At 40.8% G+C, this 17783-nt stretch overlaps 1 protein-coding gene across 4 annotated transcripts in view; it reads right to left on the reverse strand.

Annotated features, from left to right (window-relative positions):
- The window catches only part of AMOT (angiomotin), a 60260-nt gene that overhangs the window by 11000 nt on the left and 31477 nt on the right, over positions 1–17783 (reverse strand). For all 4 annotated transcript variants that reach the window (XM_017857380.1, XM_017857379.1, XM_017857378.1 and 1 more), the window contains 3 exons: positions 16970–17115; positions 3530–3679; positions 2271–2461 (listed from right to left, as the gene is read on the reverse strand). In XM_017857380.1, the coding sequence (XP_017712869.1) occupies positions 2271–2461; positions 3530–3679; positions 16970–17115 (487 nt within the window). The remainder of the gene's footprint in view (positions 1–2270; positions 2462–3529; positions 3680–16969; positions 17116–17783) is intronic.

The raw sequence follows: 17783 nt of genomic DNA on the forward strand, positions 1-17783 counted from the left end.
AACTTTTACCATGGAAAGGGGCAAAGGGCAGAACCTTGGTCAATAGGTACATTTAAGACTGAGAGAAAGAAGAGGAAAACAAGTAGACAAAAGGAATAAAAAGAAATGTTGGAAAGAAAGGCAGAAGAGCCCACAGGTTTTGAAATAAAGTTTTCTGAATGTTACCACCCAAATATAAAATCTCATTTCAAAGGAAAGAGGAAAAGAAAACCAACCTCCATGGTAGAACATAAGAGGCACTATCGTTGGAAGAGTAACATAATCCTAGAAATAGGAAGGTCTGAAGGAATGACCTAATCCAATTCGCTTATTTTACAGAAATTTCAATACAGTCTGTCTGCCAGTGTCTCCTGTGGGTTGGATTAGTACCGTGCCAGAAAGACACACAGTCCTGATCTGGAATGTTCGCCTGTGGGACTATCAGAAAGTGTTCTTTCTAGGTGGGAACAGGCTGTGCTTTATCCTATTGAGTGATAGGCATGCACATTTTGCCAAAAACAGTGATTAGATGAAAAGTTTCTATCTAATGATTAAAGGGAATTCAGTTTAAATTAAATCTACCTTGTGGGAGCCAATAGATTCTGAAAATCCATCTGAGCGGGGTTTCCCCGAATACACAAAACTTTCAAAGGAGGAAGGAAGGAAGATAGTTTCTTTATACAAAGCCCCAGTGACAACCCCCTAAGCTCTCCTGCATTTTGACCTGGAGCCTAGTCTGAAGTAGGAACCACGAACCCTAGCTTTCTAGTGTTTTCTCACACTGCACACTCTCGTGACCTGAACACTACTAAGCTTCTGCCTAAAGGTGACAAAATTACCCTGTATCTTTCCACCTCTCAATAATAACAACGTTTTTTTAGCGTCAGCGTTTCTTATATAACCTCTGAACACGTGCTAGACACAGGTGTTTCCTTGGGAGCTAGCAGGTAAAATTACTTTTAATTCTGCTTCTAACCTGCCTACAAACTTCGAGACCATCTTCTGGCAGAGCTGGGCCTTCTGTGCACTCTATTGCCACACTGCCATGTATTGAGTATGCCTTGCTTAGGAAACAAGGTCAGCAAGCTTAAGCCCATGAGGACCTCAAAATCAAGCCACAGGCAGCTTTCATCCATTTGAGGCATAGATGATATCTAATGAAGACAAGCAGATCACATTAGAGAGACATGTCTTCCTAAAGAAGGCTTAGAAAGTAGGCTTAGAAAGTAGGCTTATAAAGCACCAGTTCAGCTCTTAGCACTGAACCTCCCCACCTCTGATTTGGCATGAGACGGACTCAAAAATAAATGTATCCACCACCCCCTCCATACGCATATACCAACCCAAAGTCTGGCAAGCACTTCCAGACTCTGCTGGCTTACCATGTTTAGGAGAACGTTAAAAACAACACTGTGGTTTTTAATAACTTTCTGGGTAGAGATCTATCTGGGTGCAATATGCTGTAGCCTGCCTTTCATATCCAATTCCAGACCAAGGCTCTGTTATCGCCACAACTCAAGTCATCACCTGACTTGAATTCAGTTTTTGTTGTTTCTCTCTCTCTCTCTCTTTCTTCCTTTCTTTTTACCCCAACTGATGATTATGAGCCGTAGCAAAACAGACACATGGAGTAACAGCAACTATTTCCTCCAAAGGCCAATAATGAACTTTCATAATTTGAAAAGGGGAACAAATAAGAAGCAAAAAACGAAAATCCTTCGGCCACTTTCTCTCCCTTACCAGATGAAATGTGACTGCTCACACATGATGAGGTCGTGCACATAGAGAATGTGGCCTTCAAATATTGACCTTCCAAAGGGCAGGGATGGGTTCAAGTTCAGCACAGCCTTTGACATACCTTGGACAAGCCAGAGCTATCAAATGACAGCAGTAACTCCTCAGTGACATTTAGTTTCTGAGTGGTAGTTTCTCTGGAGGGGCTTTCACTCCAGTCCTGGGGCTAAACAACCTGCATATGTGGCTGAAGGAATCTGTGGCTCTGGGGAAGGAGGGGTGCAAATTTACAGCTGATCCCATCTGCAATTATTCTGGCTTCTGGGGAAAGCTGAACTATGATTCTAGTAAGTTTATAAAACAACTTTTATGTTCAAATCCCTGACTCTCTGTCTCTACAGCCGTTCAATCCCTGCATAATCAGATGAAAGAAAACACACTTAGGCAGAAACGGGAGTGGGGGTGGACCCAGAATATTAAAGAAAATAAAACACTGGAAAAATCTATGAATCAGTGACCTTTCTGTTCTTCCCACTCATGCCCTACCAGCTACTTACCTCTGAGCAGCCACGGTTGCAGCAGCATCCAGAGCGAAATGTCTCATCACATTCTCCTCCAAATATTTCTGCTCCCACTTTGTCATATCAGCTTCCAGAGCCAGAATCCTCTCCTCTTTCTCCCGAAGGAGCTCCATCAGTGCAGCGGCATTGTATTCTGAAACACTGGTGGGCTGACAGTTGCCCTGACGCTGTTGGGCCAGATGCAGAGAACCTTCAAGTTAGTGAGAGAAGAACCATGGTGTCTGAGCCCCTATTCTTGGAAAGGATTACTGCCCAGCCTACTTCTGTTTCGACTCTTGATTCAGAAAGAAGCAGGGGGAATTCAGATCTCCTTCTAAGGCCACAGGACTTCCTATCACGGGCTTGAATGTGAGATTCCCTTGGCCAGGAAAGGGGCCTGTCATATCAAATTGTCATGCTACTCAGAAAGTGAATTAATGGGCTAAAAACTGCCATCCCTGCCTGCCAGCATAACACACAACAGAAACGAGAATTTTAAAATCTGGCCAGGCACGGTGGCTCACACCTGTAATCCCAGCACTTTGGGAGTCTGAGGCAGGCGGATCACCTGAGTTCGGGAGTTTAAGACCAGCCTGGTCAACATAGTGAATCCCCGTCTCTACTAAAAATACCAAAAAAAATTAGCTGGGCGTGGTGGTGCATGCCTATAATCCCAGCTACTCGGGAGGCTGATGCAGGAGAATCGCTTGAACCTGGAAGGCGGAGGTTGCAGTGAGCTGGGATCATGCCACCGTGCTCCAGCCTGGACAATAGAGTGAGACTCAGTCTCAAGAAAAAAAAAATCTAGGATTTAGTTCCTATCTTGCCCGTAACTTGTGGTTATCATTAGCGATTTGTGCCAACTTTTCCTAGTCTTGATTTTCATTCATCTAAAACTGAAGAGTGGTATGGCCAGATGATTTCTGAAGACCATTTCTAGTTCTACAATATTAAGGCGTGTATTTGTGTAGCAGCTCTAATTCTTCCAGCATCTACTGTTCCTGGAGTTCATGTGAAAATAAAAGGTGCAAGATCATAGGCTTAAAGGATATTTCTGGGATAGGAAGCTAAGGAAACAGACTTTGTATTCACAATTGGGAGGCACTCTGGAGTAAGATTAGGTGGGAGAAAAATGTAAAGATGAGCAAGTGTGCGCTTTCAGTGTTCACATCAAATGCCAACTGAAAAATAAGCAACCAGGAATAATGTCATTTTCTTGACTTTTTTTCCCCTTTCTTCCTTTAAGTTCTCCATACCTGCTGGATTCTCAGGGATTCCAGTTCCCTCTCCAGTCGTGTCCGGAGACGGTGCTCTAGCTGCTCACGTTTTTCACATGCTGCCTGGAGCTGTACAAGGGCCTGCTGCATCTTCTCCACCTTGTCAACGTACACTTGCTTCTTTTTCAGCTGGAAATCCACGTTGGGTAATTTGCAAGGTGAAAGGAAAACAGCAAGCAACAGGGTCAATTATGTATCCCCAAATCCAGCCTTGTGTTTAGATCTCTTCTTATTTTAGAGTCCAGCTGCAAAAAGGAATGGATGGCGAGAAGGTCCTTCACGGTTGAGTAGCAGGCTGCCTTGTATTGCTCATACAGAGAATGTGAAGGAATCGAGAGTCCCTTTTAAACCTCTTCCTTCTTCCCCATCTCTATACCTTTCCAAAGTCTACTCCCATCAGTACCATCTATGTTCGATAGCCAAGTTTTTCAGATTCCCGATTACACACATCCTTACCTCTGGTCTTTTTCACTCTCATATGGAATATTCTTGGGAAAGGCATATCTTATTTTGGTTATTGCATTAGGCAAATCCTTTAAAAGGGGGGATCTCCAGGAAGAAAGGTTTGCTTTGGTATGGAAAGGAAGCCCACCCACTTTTATGTAGCTGTCTCTTCTCCAAGTGGGAGAAAAAGGGTGATTAACTACTGAAGGTACAAGGTCAGAATTGTCTTTTTGAAGTCTTTGGTCCTGGTAATCACCCCATATAATCCATCACTGCTCTCCTGGGAAGTTTCTGCTTCTCAAAAGTAAAGGTGTCATGTGATGATTCAAAAGCCTTTACCCTCCACATTGCCTAGCACTGCCGTGCTAGTTCTTTAGGTTATTTGTGATTGCTACTTCATGAGCCTGAATTGGAGAACCTGGGTTATAGTCTCATAACTTTTATTCTGGAACCATAAAAGATCCCGAAAGCCTCAAACTAATGACTCAAAAGTGAAACTAAATGAGTCAAACATTATTATTTCTCTTTGCAAGCCTATAAGCCATATCCAAAAGCAAATGTAGAAGTAAGCAGGGAATAAGAGTGTGAGTTCTTTGTAACCTTGTAGCTTAGAAGCAAAAGTTTGGCTCTATGCAGATAAAATAATGAGAAAGATCTCAGAGCTCTTTAAAGAAGATACGTATCTTCTTTAAAGATATATAATCTATATCTTCTTTAAAGACACAGATATATAGCTATATCTTTTTTAAAGATATCTTTAAAGAAGATACACACACACATACACACACACACACACACACACACACACACACACACACACCCCTATGGTATATCTATCTATCTATCTGTCTATATCTTTAAAGAAGATATGGGGAAACTGCAGGCTTCCCAACTTGTTAACAAATAAGCAGATGAAGCTTCTCGTAACACTTGTGGGGCCCCCTCAATGCTAATAAATCAACTCATAGCTGTTTCCAAAGCAGAAACTCTTCCAAGTGGGGCACGTCTGTCATTATCCTTCTGATGGAAGTTGATGTTAGGGACACCTTCACTCTTCAGATAAAAATATGAAAATATTATTGATAACCTAGTCAAAAAGAAATTCAGGTATCTGATTCTGACTTTTCAACAAATTCCCAAGCTCTTGAGTTACCTAGGTAGATAACTGAAACATAAGAAGTCACCCACCCTACCAGCATTGCCTAACAGCTACTTAGCTGGGGCCCAGCTGGCAGAACCAACCTGACTCCCTCATTGCAGAAACCTTCATGGTATTGAGTCCAAATCACTACTTGGTAGAATTTCCAGTCAGACAGCACTAGCATGTACTGGTGGAAAAACCCTCCTTGTCTTATAATGGCCCCCTCCTCAAATTGGAATTGCTGAACTTTCTCTAAGTTGAAGGAATCCTATCTCGTATTTTCCTACCAGACCTGTAGTATGCCTTGCCTAGGTGACTGGAAAACAAAACCTTTTCTACTTTTGTTGTACTTCCTTGACATTTCCTTTCATTCCAAGTCTAGTTCAATCTAGCCTTATAAACCAGTTGAGGTGAGTTCGAAGCCTAGATGTTTTTATCCATTAGAACATTTCCTAGGAAATAAAACAAACAAAACACCATCACTCTCTTTATCTCAATAAGTTTAAACCTTTCTTCCCCGGGGTTTGTGGCTGTTTATAACAACATTGACTAGGGCAACCAAAAATTTTGCCTCTGTCTTCCTATTTGCTAAGCTTGGAATAATTGGAGAGAAGGAAACATCCTCTATCCTTCACCTTTTGGGTCTTATAATCCTTATGNTGAGGTGAGTTCGAAGCCTAGATGTTTTATCCATTAGAACATTTCCTAGGAAATAAAACAAACAAAACACCATCACTCTCTTTATCTCAATAAGTTTAAACCTTTCTTCCCCGGGGTTTGTGGCTGTTTATAACAACATTGACTAGGGCAACCAAAATTTTGCCTCTGTCTTCCTATTTGCTAAGCTTGGAATAATTGGAGAGAAGGAAACATCCTCTATCCTTCACCTTTTGGGTCTTATAATCCTTATGAGCAATTTAAAGCTGAATGCATTTATTTGTGAATTGCTCTGAAAGCCCTAAGGGAGCAGGGCAATGTTAATACAGAGAAAGTTAACTATAATTACTAAGGCTTACAGCAGTTATACTTAAAGGCAATTAAACTTAGATAGCATGCAGTTCTTGCCTTGTGGTAAACTACTGCAATGCAAGCTCAGAAAACTGAAAAATAAGTAATCCAGGGCCATGTGGACTTCTTGAGAAAGAAAACCAAAGTATCCTAGCAAAAGCACCCCCGCAATATAAGTCACTGAACCAACTCTCTGGAAGGGAAATGCAATAAAGGCCCGGGGAGTTATCTGAGTTGGCCGAAGATAGGCATGCAGGTCAGATAAATACCAGAAAGCAAGCCAAAAAATATCCCATTTTGATTTGCCACTGGGATGATTTTCCACAAGGTAGCAGGACCATTGTAGCTGGCATAATTCTCCCACCTCATTTAAAATGAGAAAAAGTGCAACTCACCCATAAACATCATAATCACCTAGTAAATGCCTACTCTCTAGACAAGTTAGGGTAGAAAAAGACAACTCTTGCATGTAACCAGTGCAAGATCCTAGAGATGCAATCAACAAAGCCAACCATCTTCTAAGTTACACTCTCTACATTTTCTAGATCTTATCTACGTGTAAAAAGGAACAAAGACCTACAGGCTTTATTGACTCCACTACTATCTTGGACGTTATGTGCTTCGCTTTTGCCTTAGTCATGACAAATCACCATGTATCTTTATATGAATCAAATGAGATGATGCATTAAGTGCTTAGTAGGGTATATGGTACAGAAAGTACTCCAGGTTGTTTGTTCTTTTTTAGAGAAAAATTAATACCAAGTCATACACATTCCAGTCCTCTGAACTTTGAACACTCACTCCAGATATCCTTGACATGGCTATCATTCTCTTAGTAACTCTAATGATCACCTCATTGTCTAATTAGACAACACAAATATAGCGATTTCCCCACAGGAAGACATATAACATTAGGCCTCAAACACTTTATGCTGTAGATATCTTTGGATAGCAAGTTGTTCATTGGAAATACAGTTAGAAGCAACCACTGAGTAGCTGCAAGGATACCATATTTCTCTCCAAATGACATGATTTGCAAGGTACGTCTACTTTAGGAGAAAGAAATATTTTACCTAAGATCAAAAGTACTATTTAAATAAAGACCCTTAGGCAAAACTAATTATCTTTCTCTCTTTTTCATTCTCTCTCTCTTCCCTCTTTCTCGCTGTGTTTGTATGTGTGTGTGTGTGTGTGTGTGTGTGTATGTGACACACACACAGATATACATATCAGAAATTTCTATCTGACAGCACAATGAAAGGTAAAGGAACAAGCTGACCATCAGGAGACTTGGGTTCTAGTCCTAGCTGTGCTATTAATAGCAACTTGTTTCTCTATTCTCAGCTACAGAGATCTCATTTGTTTAAAAAAAAATGAGGGGGGTTTCAGGAGTCAGCAAACCAAAATGGTCAGCAGCCGCCCAAATCCAGCCATGTCCACTGATTTTGTCTATAGCTGCCTCATAGCTACAATGGCAGTCAAGCAGCTGGAGTTGCAACTGAAACTGCATGGTCCACAGACCCCAAAGCATTTACAATATGATCCTTTAGAGAAAAGTTGGCAAACCCCTGGAGAGGTCTTCAGATGGTGATGCAGAGTCCTAGTGTTTGGTGGAGGTGCTTTAGGGGCCACTATAGTGGGTGGGTTACATCAGACAGTTCCTCTTTTATGTGCTTTACGTATTAGGGTTCTATTTAAAATTTCACTTGAAAAAACAATTGCCAGAGCTTTGTGTGTGTTATATTCATGTTCACTTTTGTCTGTTATCTGTCTTCCCTAGAGAATGGGCCTCCCACCTTATTTTGCTCCATCATCTTTTCATACTTGATGCTTCAGTACGGTTACATAGCTTAAGGTTACTGAATAGCCCATAATATTTCACCCCTCACTGCCTCTGGAGGTGATATTCTCTCTCTTAGGAATGCCCTGCCCCACCAGGATTTAAGAAGTTAAGGAAAAAAAAAAAAAAAAAAAAAAAAAAGCAGGGTTAGATACACGATCTCAGAAGATCTATAAGAGTCTTTAACTCCCAAATAGGTTATGGATCAGAATCCCCTTCTCACCTTCAACACTGACCAATATCCAAGAGGGCTCAGCCAAATGGGGTCCTAGAATTCTGTACTGACACATTCTTATAGGTAAAAACAAAAATTTTGCTTTAGTTTGTGTGTATGTACATGCAAGAGACATACCACATAATGTGTGGTTTTGTCATAAGACCCTAGATGATTTATTTTTCTGTTTTCAGTGTTCAAAGAACTGAAGGTTCACTTAAAAAGTTTCCAAAGCCAAGATAGTGGTTTGAGTGTTTGTGCATAAAATGAGTTGTGAGGACCACAGATTAGTGACTCTAGTTTCTAATCTAGAGACCAGTACCCATGAGCCCTAAAGATTCTAAGTAAATCTATTATTTAAGCCAAATCCCTCCTGAACATTCAGTGAATGGAGGGAATCCTTTAATGTATTAAAGTTTTCTTACAAAATGCCAACTTTCAAGAAGTTGTCAAATCCTTTCCTTGCCTTCTCCAATTCTGTGTTTTCTTAATGTAGACCCCTACACCACATTTACTCCCTGGCTTGATCTTTAGATCCACTTTCTCTCTAACCCTAACCTGACTCCCACCTCCTACTGTACTCCAAGGTCCAATCTATGGCAGTTTCCTTTTTTGGCTTTATATGAACGGTTCTCAACTGGGGGCAATCACCCCCCCACCCCCTACCATGCCCAACTCTCCAGGGGACATTTTAGCAATGTGTGGAGACATCTTTGGTTGTCACAACTGGAGGTGGGGTGCTACTGGCATTTAGTGACTAGAAGCCAGGAATGCTGCTAAACAGCCCACAATACACAGGACAGCATCCTACCACTACCACTAAAGAGTTGTCCAGCTCCAAATGTCAGTAATGCTGAGGTTCAGAAACCTTGCTCAACACTGCAGCACTACTGGAGATCTCCTTTGTGCCACACTAATATTTTAATGTTATCATGTTATCCTCAGTCACAGACCTCTAGGTGACTGTAAGATTTCTAACTCTGAAACTTGGCATGCCCCAGATGACTTTCATCTTTCCTCAAAATGTCATCCTTTTGATATTTCAGTCATCATCATCACTTACCTAATTTTTCCAGTCTCAGAATCTTGGAATTATCATTCTTCCCTCTTTCCTTTGTCTACCATATCCAATCTATCACTATGTCTTAATTCTAACATCTCTCATATTATTTCATTTCTTTATATGTTCATAGCCAACACAGTTTAAGCTATATTAACACCTAACAGATCTTACTTTCAGTTGCTCTCCTAATCTATACACACTTGCATGCGCATACACACAGACACACACACATACACCCATAAGTCCATCCTATATACAGCTGCTGTAACAGACTTCCTGAAATAGTCATTTAAGAAAAAAAGCAACCGGCTGGATGCAGTGGCTCACGCCTGTAATCCCAGCACTTTGGGAGGTTGAGGCAGGTGGATCACTTGAGGTCAGGCATTCGGGAAAAGCCTGCCCAACATGGTGAAACCCTGTCTCTACTAAAAATACAAAAATTAGCTGAGTGTGGTGATGAATACCTATAATCCCAGCTACTTGGGTGGCGGAGGCAAGAAATCGCTTGAACCCAGGAGGCGGAGGTTAAAGTGAGCCGAGATTGCACCACTGCACTCCAGCCTGGGCGACAGAGACTCTGTCAAAAAAAGAAAGAAAGAAAGACAAGAAAGAGAGAGAGAGAAGAAAAGAGAGAGAAGAAAGAAAGGAAAAGAAAGAAAGAGCAACCTACTAACCTACTGCACACCCATTCAATTAGTGTTTATTAGGTACCTATTATATCCAAGGCACTTTTAAACCTACCTCCTCTCTTCTTTAGACCAGAGCTGTTCTCTTTCATCCATACCTCAAACTACTTGATGCTTTTATGTTTACCACTCAGTCTACTGTCACACTCCCCTGTGTTCAGCCTAGATATGGCTCTTTAAAATGCCCTTATCAATCTAGGCTCCTCCTGCCTTAAAATTCTACCAGGTCTACTATGCAAATACTCAAATTTCATATTGGTCTGATCACTTCTTATCCCTCCTTACTAAATCACTAAACTCTCCAAGAGTTCTTCCTTGAATAATCTTACCTGATCCTGATTGCTGCTTTTCTATATAGCTTCTCATCATGTGTACTGTATTAGCAGTCATTTTTTAAAGATTTCATTCATGTGTGGATTTATTCAACAGATATTTACTGAATGCTTATTATACATCAGGCCCTATTTTACAAATGAGAGCAGAAGGGACACAGCGGGAAACAAGACAAAATTTCTGCCTCAATTGGAAGGCAATATCCATAGGCAACTTAAGGGTAGAGCCCTTCTATTTTCCTTGGTATCTCTCTTAAGTTCTAGTTCTAGTTTACTGGTCACTATATTCTTGGTGAACAGTTAATATTAAATAACTATTACATTCAAGAACAAAAATGAGCATAGTATCTGCAACACTGCAAATATACAAACAACAAACACACACCTCATAAATGTATTCGCTTTGACCCAGTCAAGATAAGAGTTTCATATCATTCCTATTCAGAGATAAGTTTTAAAAGGAAAATCATAAAAGTGGGAGGAAGAACAGTGGGAAGGCAATCTATTGAAGCATAAGGCAAATACTCTTGAGCTCAATCAATCATATGATTTTCCATTACACTTCTGTAATATTTTGAACCAGTTCCCAAATATTTGGCAGATCTCTTAACCCTCTTCTGACTCAGGAAAATCTGATCCCTGCAAATGAATACCACGTGATGGCATCTCTTCCCTCCTTCCAACAACTGTGGGTGTCTTTCAAACTTATTTTTTAAAGGATGGCTATATACAAAATTGCTTCTAGAGCCCCATTTGTCTTAGCCACTTGCATGGAAGTGACTTAATCATTTAGCTTCCCATTTATTCACTAGTGGACAAAGAACAGGGTAAAATGCTTTAGATTTAAGAGATCTGGGATTTTTCCTAAATGTATCACTGACTGTATCACCTAATCTGTCTGTAATTTAATGTCTTAATCTGTCAAATGAGGATAACACTTGCAAGGTTCTTTGGGGATATACTAATATATCTGTAAATATTTTTAATGTTTAAAAAATACAAACAAGAAAATACAGATCAGTAGGCAGAAAGGACAGACTATTAATACTAGCTGGATGACCACCAACATATACAAACACTCCATTGGCTAAAGGACATTAAGGCTAAAAATATAAAACTAAGTCCAGTGCCTTCATTGTCTAATTTTCCTCTTCCCTTGTATTGTCCACAACTCCAAACACTATTATACAAATGTCACAACTGAAGTGTATTTTTACTGCTATTCTCCTTCATACCACGGGTTATATGTTGCTCCATGAGCCTGATTTTAGTTTGATCTGATTTAGTCTTACCCAGGAGCCACTGGATCCAAGTAAGGGTTCATGCTGAAGCAATTTGGTAACACTACCCTGGTATTAGCAAGCTGCCTCCGTCCATTGCCAGTAGGCTGTGGTCCACTGGTAGATATTAAAAGAATTGAAGAGTAAAAAAAACCACCTCTAAAAACTTGCTACCTCAGGAATAGGGCTAAAGGCGACTAAAGAGAAACCCACAAAGCTTCCAATTTAGGAATTTCAAGAGCCAGAATCATAGGAAAGACTGAAAGAATTGAGCTCAGAGAGATCACTCCATCTCTATTTGGGGGTAAACATAATTTCTTTCTTGTAACACATTGGGTGGAAAAACACCTACTCAAAAGTAAATGCGGCCAGGCACGGTGGCTCACTCCTGTAATCCCAGCACTTTGGGAGGCTGAGGTGGGTGGATCACTTGAAGTCAGGAGTTTGAGATCAGCCTGGCCAACATGGTGAAACTCCGTCTCTACTAAATACAAAAAATTAGCTGGATGTGGTGGCACAGACCTATAGTCCCAGCTACTTGGGAAGCTGAGGCAGGAGAATCGCTTGAACCCAGGAGGCAGAGGTTGCAGTGAACCAAGATCATGCCACTGCTGTCCAGCCTGGGCAACAAAGCGAGACTCCATCTCAAAAATAAATAAATAAATAAATAAATAAATAAATAAATGATAGATGGAGGGAGGGAGGGAGGGAGGGAGGAAGGGAGGAAGGGAGGAAGGAAGGAAGGAAGGAAGGAAGGAAGGAAGGAAGGAAGGAAGGAAATACACTGAGATAAATATGGAGAATGCCATCCTTAGATGAAATGCTCTTCAAATAAATCAATAATGCAAGAGCAGAACACCTTGGAATATTCCTGGGTGGATATGTATTTTATCTGTATCCTATCAATACTCTAAATGCACACATAATTCACATCCTTGGATCTTCCATCCAAATCTATAATCCATCAAAACACTGGATAAGATTTACCTTCACCAATGAAATCCTATTGTTGTTGGAAAATTATTTTGGAGTATTAGACATATGAATATCTATGCCTATGAGACACCTTCCTCTAATATCAGGGAAGGAGGAAATTGGTTATGATGCTTTGTGGATGGGTGTGGTAGCAGAAAATTATGTATCTTTAAAACCAAAAAGACAAATCAAATAAGTAGTAAGAGATCTAGAAAGAAGGGAAAATATTAGCCCTTAAGAACAATGGTGGAAATGGAGTAAAACGGTATGAATTTAGCTTTAGAGAACTGAGTAGAATTGCAATGGGACTCTAGAAAATGCACTGGCTACTCTAATACGAGCTATCAATGTGACATCTAAATCATCACTAGCCACTGCAGTTCAGAAAAGGTTAACATTTGGGCCCCTTCTTGTTGAATCTCCATGGCTTTCATTCTAGCCTAAAGCCAAAGAACAAGGCTCACTGGCTCTCTCTGCCAGCCCTCTCACATTCCACACTCTCCCTTCCTGTGCACTCAGTTCAGTAAGCAGCCCACCCGCAGCATCTTCCCTCTTTGATCTTGCCAAGGCCTTTTTCCCACCATCCCTGAAACAATTACCCAAGCCGCTTCCACTCCAGATCATCATAAGACAGCAGCCAGCCAGAAGCCTGGGCTGCCTTGAGCCTTGTGAGAGGATATGCCAGGCATCCATCGAAAATCTCCAGTGAGGTCAAATTGGTAGGGGGTGGGGAGGCTGTCTTTGAATAGGAGAATACCGTGGTTGCTGTAGGACACAGAGCTCTTTTGACTTGGAGTTTAATGAGCCTCCACTTCAATAGGACCTACGTGTCCCGAAAGATAAGGGCAAGGACGGAAAGGCACCATTTACCTCGTTCGGCTGCTGCTGCAATAGGGGCACAGGGTGCACCCTGGTTCAAGACCTGGATCAGAGTGACTCACCAAGAAAACAGGTCTGATTTATAATTACAGTGCTATCCCCTCCCCAGCAAGATACCTCCTTCCTGGATGTCAGCAGAGCCAGGTCCATGAAAGAATGCACTGAACTTGGGAGCAAACGGAAGCTGTGATTGCAGGAGAAAGTTCTTTGTAAGCCTGAGGCAACATTTCTATGTAGAGTTTAGAGCACAGTGATTGTAGAGAACTTCAGGCAAGAGAGTTAATGAGATTAGCAAGAAGGAATGAATTTCAGGAAAAGAATCTAAATGAGGTCTTTGTAAAGAGAAAGACATAAATAAATGCAAGGGTCCTCTGACCATTAAAGTAGTCACAACCTTTCCCTGACCACCTTAATGCAATGAGAAGTAGTTACCTGAGTGACCTTGTACTTAGAAAGCTGAGAAAAATAGTATCCTAACAAAAGGTCTAATTTGAGAAAGTTTCCCTAATTTTGATTTGCTAAGTAGGTCAGAGAGGTTTTCCTTGGAAGAACTTCTAAGGCTCAAGAAAAAAGGAAAGTTCATGATGCCATTTGTAAGCCATCACTAAATTATCTGTTTATATGGGACACAGGCAGGTTATCTAACATATCCATCTGCCTTCAAACACAGCCTTACTTGAGCCATTTCCAACAGACAGAAGGATAACTCTTCTATTCATGAATACCTTTCTTGGTTTAGAAATGTTCAATGATTTTGTGAAGCAATCACAATGAAGGCTCCTTCCTAGATCTGTTCCAGAACTACCTGTTTACCCCAAATACCTCCCTGATGATGTTCCAAACTTTGAAATTTCAGCCCTGAAAGAGCAAAGCCTAATGAAGACTGAGTCACAGCAGAAAAGCAAAACTTTAATTAGCAATTTCGTATATCTGAGGATAAGCAAAAGGGATGTTTTCCTTTGAACAACATAGAGGAGACACGACAAACGGCACCCAGGAGCAAATCCAGCTCTGAGAGACTGCTAAAACAAAAAGGAAAATAAGAACCAGTTGATTTTCTCTGAGATGTGGTCTTCCAAGCCTTTATATGTGCTAGAAGTGAGCCGGCTTGAAAGTCTGGAAGACATCACATGGCCTCTGAGATTCCGCTGGGTAGAGGTGGTAAGCCTGCTCTCCCAGTCAAAGGTTTCACCTCCTTTAGCCAGAGCAACTCAGAATTTCCTAACAATTAGACTCCATGTGAAAGCACAAATTGGATGAGGACTACATACTTAACAATAATTGATGATCTCATTTGAAATAAATGCCATCATTTAATCCCAGCTCAATACTTAGAACTTCTTTATATTGTAAAGCTACATACATATTTTGGGGAGGGCCCCTGGAAAACTACTAAAAATCTCTAGGACTAATGCCCAGAAAAGCCTCAGAAGTCTGAAGCCAGAAATATATTTCAGGCAACCTTTTCAGCAAGGGCTGCCCAGTGGGAACTAGAAATGAACATTTTCTCCCAAAACATATATTATTTTCATTATTTTCAAACAACCAGTTACCACTGTGCCCTCAGACGTTGCAAAGAAAAATGGTTGCAGACACTCTGTCCCCATTTATCTCCAACTGGCTGAGCACCCTTCCTGGAAGGGCAGCAGGACTCTCTGTACACCCCAATCTCAAAGCAGTCTGGACAAGTTTCTCATAGTCTTTTGAAAAAAGAAAGGCCCAATGAGTGAAGCAATTTTTAAACAACTTAAAAGATGCAGAGGTTACTAAATCTGAACAAGCACCCACATTTTCTTTTTGGGAGGTGAACCAAAGGATGATTCAGACAGGGAGAAAGGCAGCAGGGCTTAGGGAATGAAGAGTCATGAGATACCAGTTTTATTTCTGGCTCTACCCAACACTGGCCATGTGACCACCAGCAAGCTACTTCTTCTCAGCAGGTCTCTCAGCTTGCCCTTCTCTAAAAGAATTCAGTCTTACTCCATCCTATAATTTTCTCTGGAATGTCCTCACAAAAATGTGAGGGAAGGGAATATATGGGGTGTAGCAAAAGGATGCGATAAGCTCCTTAAACCTAGACATCAGGTAAATACAAGTCTTCTCATTTTCGGTTGAGCAACTTAGCATAGTTCTGACATAGACAACTGATGAAGCAAGACATTAACCTGATTTTATACTACCTGAAGTTGGTATTTTACCAAGTCAGGCTAAGGGATATCATGAATTAGATGGCACTATCCACTGGTAAAGTGTGAATTTATAGCCCAACTCCAACAAGCATTTTAATATCCAAAAAAGAAAGCAGAGGAAATTGATAAGTTGGGAAATCTCCAGGAACTAGACCTATTCATACTGAGGGAAAGGAAGCAAGCAATGAATGAAGGCAGTATAGATACCTCATATACAATAGTCAGAATGCTTTTAAATGCCATTAAATTTCTTTTGTTTCAAATCTATTTCTCAACTTTTATGATGAAGGCTACTTTTCCCTTAAAACAATTCAAATTTCAGAGCAGAAGTCTGTGAGATATGAAATTTTCTTTACCAAGTTACACTTTAGCATCAATTTTTGCTGGAACACACCCATCCCCTGAAGGGCAAAACATCTAAGAGTTAGTAGTCCAGTCCAATAACAACTGACATCCAAGATAAATTAATGACAAGCCAGCAGCAAATTTCCCTCTATTTCACATGAGTACAGTTTAGTGTTGCAATCAAATAGCATCTATGTCAAGTCTAATCAGATACATATTAATCATATGCTTAATAGTTTGGGGGCCCTTGCATTTGTCAAGGGAAGGCTTCATCTCTGCACACAAATAAATGACAAGTCCATTCCTCCACGCAACTATTTTCTAGAGCTAGCCACTGAGAACCACAGCAGAGCTCTTGGACAGTGCATTTTTTCTGACATAAACTGTAAACTGTCCCTGGGTCCCATCCTGTCTCAGACCTCCCAAGACTGCTTCTATTCAAAAACCAATCTGCCAAGTAAGTCCAAGTAAGTAAAGATATGGCCAGCGAGAATCATTTCTGACCTGAGAGGGGATTGACTTCCCACTAAGCCCGGGTAGACAAGGGCTGTTCAGATTTCAAAATCCTTAGAGTACTTTAAGCTACCTCGAATTATTTTCTAGTTTTATAAAGTTTTAAAATACCTGTAAGTGCAGAAATTAAAATATACATCTATACATATACATATCTATACATCTATATCTATATATACATTTATATATCTGTCATAGGCTTACGATAGGGCTAAGTATATAGTAAAAGCTTGGAATATGGGGGCAGTGAGCTTATCATACGAATGAACAAATGGAAATTGTTTCTTGACCCTGGTGATTTCCTATTTTGGAGCAAAAGAAAAGAATTTACCAAGGAGAGAAAAGAAAGCAAAGTCCACTCACATCAGCACAGTGGAAACTAGGAGCAGCAGATGGCACCTCCCTATTGGGGATTATGCAGCTGCCAATTCACCACAATGTGGAACCCAGTGTCCCTGATTTCCCAGCCCTCCTACCCCCAGGCTCATATGCTACCTGAGGAAACCATACCTCTTCTTCCAGCTTTACCACCTTGGCCTGGGCGTTACTCAGGGCCTGATCTCGGATTTCGATGTGTCGTCTTTGGTCCTCATTGGTAGAACGGGCAGTGGCCAGCTCCGCTTCCAGCTTCTCCTTCTCACGCTGGCTTTCTTTATCTGTCAGGACATTAAACATCAACACTGCCAGCCTGGAGCTGGCTCAAAGCCTTACCTGAGCAAAACTGACACATCATACCCTTTACTAGATAGCCTACTGTCCTAGTGCACAGCTGAAGAACCAGTATACCCAAGATCTGGACTCTATCACTGGCTCTACCACTAACTTGCTGTAGAAATTCAGAAAAGTCACTTAACACCTTAATGGTTGTTGAGCAGAAGCAATGAGAAAATAGGTGCAATGTGTCCCAAAAGTATTAGGCATTACAAAAGAATACACACACACACACACACACACACACACACACACACACACAACCCTCAGAAGAAAAGGTAGACTCGTCCCCTCAATTTTATTTCTTCCAAATTGTCTTATATTGGCAAAAGAGCAATTGAGCTCAAAACATTTTCCCCATTGTTTCCTCATGACAGTACATTAAACAGAACTAAAAATGACATTTCATAAACTGGGTAACAGTTCAAGCCCACCCTTCATGCACTAACATTACTTTGTAACTGAGATCAAGTCTACTTGACAACATGTCCTCTCCAAGGAAAACCTAACCCAACACCACCCCCTAACCCAACTCACTTTATCTCAGCATCTGCTTCTCTTGGGAATCCAATGTCTTTTTCTTTTAATTTTTTTTTTTTTTATTATACTTTAA

This window comes from Rhinopithecus bieti, unplaced genomic scaffold (assembly GCF_001698545.2).
Source record: "Rhinopithecus bieti isolate Rb0 unplaced genomic scaffold, ASM169854v2 scaffold_46340, whole genome shotgun sequence".
Taxonomy (NCBI): Eukaryota; Metazoa; Chordata; class Mammalia; order Primates; family Cercopithecidae; genus Rhinopithecus; species Rhinopithecus bieti.